The sequence below is a fragment of the Eurypyga helias genome, unplaced genomic scaffold, assembly GCF_000690775.1.
Source record: "Eurypyga helias isolate BGI_N326 unplaced genomic scaffold, ASM69077v1 scaffold27909, whole genome shotgun sequence".
NCBI classification, from domain to species: domain Eukaryota; kingdom Metazoa; phylum Chordata; class Aves; order Eurypygiformes; family Eurypygidae; genus Eurypyga; species Eurypyga helias.
In genome coordinates this window covers 14912-20083 of record NW_010271890.1, presented here as the reverse complement: position 1 = coordinate 20083, position 5172 = coordinate 14912, and the positions used below count along the sequence as shown (strand labels likewise).

The 5172-nt window shown below is 57.9% G+C and overlaps 1 protein-coding gene across 1 annotated transcript; it reads left to right on the top strand.

Annotated features, from left to right (window-relative positions):
- Positions 1–153: 153 nt before the first annotated feature.
- CDCP2 (CUB domain containing protein 2) lies at positions 154–3844 on the top strand. Its single transcript, XM_010158960.1, has 4 exons — positions 154–190; positions 321–674; positions 3155–3333; positions 3530–3844. The coding sequence occupies exons 1-4, from the start codon at positions 154–156 to the stop codon at positions 3842–3844; spliced, it is 885 nt and encodes a 294-aa protein (XP_010157262.1).
- The last annotated feature ends 1328 nt before the right edge of the window (positions 3845–5172 follow it).

Here is a 5172-nt window from a genome sequence, read left to right as displayed (position 1 = left end):
CTTCACCCTGGCTCTCCCCAACCCCGGGTCGTCTTTCTCTTGAGCAAGAGCCACCCTTCTCCCTTGCTCATGCTGTTCCCTGTGGATACAGGTTTTCCCCACCTGCTCTTGTAGGACTTTGGCCACCTTGGGCGTCACCATTCCCCAACAGTCATGGGTGTCCATCGGCCGAACGCGAGGCTGGCTACCAGTGAGGTGGAGGTGGAGGGCAGAGCGCGTTTTAGCAATAGAACAAGTCCTTGCTCCGCTGCCAGCTTTTCCGCCCCCGGGGGGCTTCAGGTTTGCTGTCACTTTTTCCTCTCCCTTTTTTTCCTGAGCAGGCGAGTGCCAGGAGGTGTTCACCACCGTCAAAGGGAACTTCTCCAGCCCTCGGTACCCCAGCTTCTACCCCAACAACCTCAAGTGCCAGTGGAGCATCCAGCTGCCCCCAGGCTACCGGGTCAAGGTCTTCTTCTTGGACATGGAGCTGGAGGGCCGGAGCAGTCTGACGGGTGGCTGCGATTACGACCACCTGGCCGCCTTCGATGGCGGCACAGAGAAAGGGTCCCTGCTGGGGCGGTGGTGCGGGCGGGAGAGCCCAGCCCCCATCACCTCCCACCGCAACCAGCTGCTGCTGGTCCTCCACACCGACCGCAACACAGCCAAGAGGGGCTTCTCCGTCGCCTACGTGGGAGGTAAGGCCTCCCTTGGGTGCTCCACAATGCTTTGTTTCCATCAGGACATGCCTGGGACTGTGATTTCTGAAAGGACTGAGCAGTAAAGGTACCTGTCTGCAGGGGCGGAGCATGTGGATTTTTAGGGATGGGGTGGAGAGGATGTGGCGGGTGGGCTCCAGCTTTCGCAGGCTGCAACACGCACATGCTCCACGTTGTGTTTAGCATTCAGGAGATGACTCCCAGCCTCTCCTCCCTGCATCTCTGCCGCTGCCGTGCTCCTGCTCCTCTCTCAGGGCATGAAGGAGAGAAAACCCCCGGGGAGGTGACCAGCTCAAGCATCACAACCCCGTTCCCGGCTCCCCGGGATGCTCCTGCCCCACTGGCTGAGCAGGCAGATCAAACTGCGCCTCTCCTGGGGTCACCCCCCACCGCCGCTGTGCCCCGTGTCCCAGCCAGCGCGTCCGCAGCGGGTGGGAGGAGCGGAGTGCAGCCCCTCTCCTGCGTTGGCCAACCTTTGCACCGCAGAAGCCGGTGCGTTTATGGCGTTCCTTGTATTTTGGGGTAGTTACATCTGAGCTGACCTGCGTGTCGGGGATGATTCAGACAGGGGCAGCCTGGGTTTATGAGCTTTACTCCCTCAGCAGCAAAATCCTTCTTCATTTCCAGCGCAGCAGAAGGGACGGGGGGTATGTGGCTATAGGAGTAAGAGATGGGATGGGTTTTTTTTCCCAGAAGTGGGTTGGGGTTTTTTTCCCGAGCCTGGGCAGCTTCTGGAGGGAGAGAGGTTGTACTGGCCATCGAGTAGGGCTTTAGTGTGCACAGCAGGTCTGTCCCTGTCCTTGTCCTGCTCATTCCTTACTGTTCCACAGCAGTGTGCCGGGAGAGAAACCGCGGCCTCGCTGTGCCTGGTCATGGAGAAACCCTATTCCTGATGGAAGAGTTGGCAGCAGACAGACAAGCTAGCTGCAGGGCGGGGGGAAGCCCTGCCACGGGGAAGGACGTGGCTTCTCCCAGCTGCCCGAGGCTCCGCGTGCCCCGGTACACGTTGCCGGATGCGTGCGGGAGACGACGCAAGCTTGGACGTGGAGCGGAGCCTCCCTCTGTGAGGCTGAGGCTGCCTGCTGCGCTGCTGGCTTCCTCGGGGGCTGCTTTTTTTTGAGAAAAAAGGTGAATGACCTTGTCTGTCTGTGGTGCTTTCCTTCCGGGCCCACGAAAGGGCGTGACTTGGGTCAGGCCTGTGTGATTTGTGGCTGTTGGAACAACAGCCTTCACGCCAGGGGAGAGGATCCATTTTCTCCTCCTCCTCTTGACCTAATGCACTTTAGTTATTTGGTAAATCTTCTAATGGTTTTATAATGGACTAAGCGGAGCAAAGCGACACTATTTTTTCATATTGATTCTATTGCGTTTTACCAGTTTCGTAAGGCCAAGATTCAGAGGGAGCGGGAATAATTCAATAATTCATACTGCCCAAGTGGTTGGTTCAAGCTGAGTGAGGATTAACTTTAAAGAGGGGCGCGTTTTTCTCCCTGCTTCTTTCCCTGCGTGGATGCTCTCTGTACCTGAGGGGCAGATACGGTGCTGGAGTGATGGAGAGGGTCTGGGTTCCCCATTGCCTCGTGCTTCTTCTCAGCATCACGGGCAGCCCAGCAGCAGCTACTTCCGTCATCCAGCCCTTCACCAGCTCTGCTATCAAAAATAACATTCTGGGGGTGGTGGAGGGCTGCTGATGCTTAGGACAGGACCTGGGCTGGGCTGTTCCCCAGGAGGATGCCGAGGGACCGGGGAACCGGCTCACCCTTCCCTGGGGCCGTGTGGCAACCATCACTCCAGGGCAGACAGGTTTGGGGTCACCAAGATGCCTCTCCTCCTTTTTTGTCACTCTAAGAGTCTCTCTCGCAGGGGTGTTGGGGTGCGTAGGGCAGCTCTGTGCCCATGGCAAGCCATCAGCAAAGCTCTCACAGGCTCATCCTGGGCAGCAACTCAAACATTCCGCTGGCTTTGCAATGATGGAGAGCAGCTGCTCTCCCAGGGTAAATTCTTCCTTGCCTGTGGCATGACATCATGCTGGTGTCGCCTGTACTGGCACTTGGGTGTCACTCGGAGAGCTGGGAAGGAGGACGAGGCTCGAGAGGGTTGGTGGTGGTGTCAGAAAGCAAGGCAGTGCCTGGGGGCCAACCATGTCTGACCTTGTCACTGGGCAGGGCTAAAATATCGATGTAGAAAATAAGGCTTTCTGCATTTTGGGTGTAGCTCCTTTTCCCCTGAAAACTCATCGTGTGGGTCCTGCGGCAGCACGGCCGGGTACTGCGAGACGCACGGCAAAGTCGTGAGGCTGATGTCCCCGCTCGTCCTGGTGCTGTCGGTCGCCTGCTTCGTGTGTGACGGGGGTGGCGAGCTGGGAAAACCGCTGTGGCTCTGCACGGAGCTCCCACAGCCACTGCCACCTGGGCAAGTCCCCTCCCGACAGCGCGTCACCTTGTCTTCTGTCCCGACAGTTGTGCCCATGAATGTCAGCTGCACCCGGACAGACTTCCACATCCAGATCCCTGTGCAGTCCCTGGCCCAGCTGGAGAGGAATAGGATTTATTTGGGGACCCCCTCCTGTGCAGCCCAAGTAGTTGGCAGGAACTTTAAAATACACACCAGGTTCGACACCTGCGGTACCGAATCCCAGGTAAGCAGTCAGCAAACTTTCCTGCAAAGCAAGCTGAGCAGATGGTTAACCCTGTGCTGGTTGTACTGGCTGCAGAGAGGAGTTCCCAGCCCCTCTTCCCAGTAGACGCTGGTCTGATTTGTGGCCAGCTGCCCTCCAAACCGCGGTGAAAAGGAGGTGCACAGAGCCCTGACGAGCCATGACCCTTGTCTTGCAGAAGCGCAACCACACGTCCGTCATTGTCAGCACCCTCTACATCGATTTCTCCGCGGGCGACCAGGAGGACGTCCACCAGTACGAGGTGCAGTGTGAGCCGAGGAGGAAGGAAGCCTCGGTGACCCTCATCGCTGGCCCGGACCCAGCCAGGCTCAGCCAAGCAGAAAACCTGGTGGATGCCCAGGAGAGGGAGGGCAGAGCAACGGATACCCATGAAGTCAGGACCCAGGACACCAGCGACATCGTCTTCATCAGCATCTGCATCCTGGCCGGGCTCCTCATGGTCATCGCCGTGGTGGGACTCGTGCTTCTGTAGGACGCTGCTCCCCGAACCTGAAATGCCAGCCCTGCTTGGGGTGGGAACACCCCAAAAACTCACCCCCACCCCAGGCTGAGCGCTAACACAGCTGCTCAAATGGCGACACAGGTCTCAGGCCCCAAAACAGAGCCTGAACCCAACCTCCAGCACCTGAAAAATCTGGGCAATAGGCAGCCGTTTCCCTTCCCAATTTGTTTTCCTCTGTCTCAATCTGTCCATTTGGCTCAGGAATGCAATTCTTGTGCTTCCGAACTCTTCCCGCACCTGCTGCAATTTGTTTTCCCTCTGGTGCTGCTGCTTTCGGGGAAGTAACATCGTTTGCCCATGGCTGCAAATCTTTCCGTCGACTATTCCCAGCTGAATTCTTGGAGGTACGAACCATCCCCGAATACAGAGATACGCCCAACAAATACTTCCCACGCTCCTGCCCATGCTCGGGGGGTACTGTAGAGCTGCGTTATAGGTATCTCCACCTGGCAAGCACAGACGTAGCCGAGGTGGATGCTTCCAGGTGGCGTTTTGGGATGTCTGCGGGCGATGTGAGGAGGTGCATTCGCCAGGTGCCCCGGAGCTCCTTGTTTGATCTTCGCATGTCGTCTAACCCGCCCGTCGCTCACAGGACTCACCTGAGCCCTTCAGCCACCAGCAGCCGGAGGGAAGGAGAACGGTCTCTCTTCTCTGTGTTTTCCTCCTTTCCAGCATGCCCAGGTGTCCCTGCTGTGAGCTTCCGTACCAGCATCACTCCTGGAGTCTGAAACCATGGACACGGAGGTTTCAGTGGCCCTTTAAAGCTGGCCTCAGCAGGAGGGGCTGGCTCTCCTGGGACTAACACCTTTGTTGCTGTGACACCAGACCTGCACCCCTGGCCCTCGCAGGTGAGCACAAAAATAGGAGTCCTGCGGTCACCTGCACCTCCAGAAAACTTGTGTTCCTCCCCAAAAGCCCTGATGCGACTGCTGGCTGGGCACATAACCCCCGCCCACCTCTTGTGCTGTGCCGACACAAAGGAAATTCCCTTTCGGCATTGTGCAGGGATGGCTGTCACAGAGCAGCCTGTGCGTGTCCTGGCGTGGGTCACAGCCAGCGTACGGCGAAGCCGACGCGGAACCTCGCTGCAGAAGCAGGGTGAACGCAGCCCTGGGAGCCTGGCGTGGGGGCCACCCACCCCAGCCTGTGCAGGGAGAGCTCTTTAAACATCTAAATGTGGTCATTTAAGGGCAAGAAATTGAAGTTGAGTGCAGTGGGTGATCCGGAGACCCTTGTTTTGGTAGTGCTACCTCCCAGGGGGAATCCCTCCTGAGGAGGGTACCAGCTATCCTTGTGAC

Coding starts and splice junctions, on each gene's coding strand:
- CDCP2 (XM_010158960.1), top strand. CDS start 154: ATGGGTGTCCATCGGCCGAACGCGAGGCTGGCTACCA. Junction 191..320: donor GAACGCGAGGCTGGCTACCA/GTGAGGTGGAGG, acceptor TTTCCTGAGCAG/GCGAGTGCCAGGAGGTGTTC. Junction 675..3,154: donor CTCCGTCGCCTACGTGGGAG/GTAAGGCCTCCC, acceptor CTGTCCCGACAG/TTGTGCCCATGAATGTCAGC.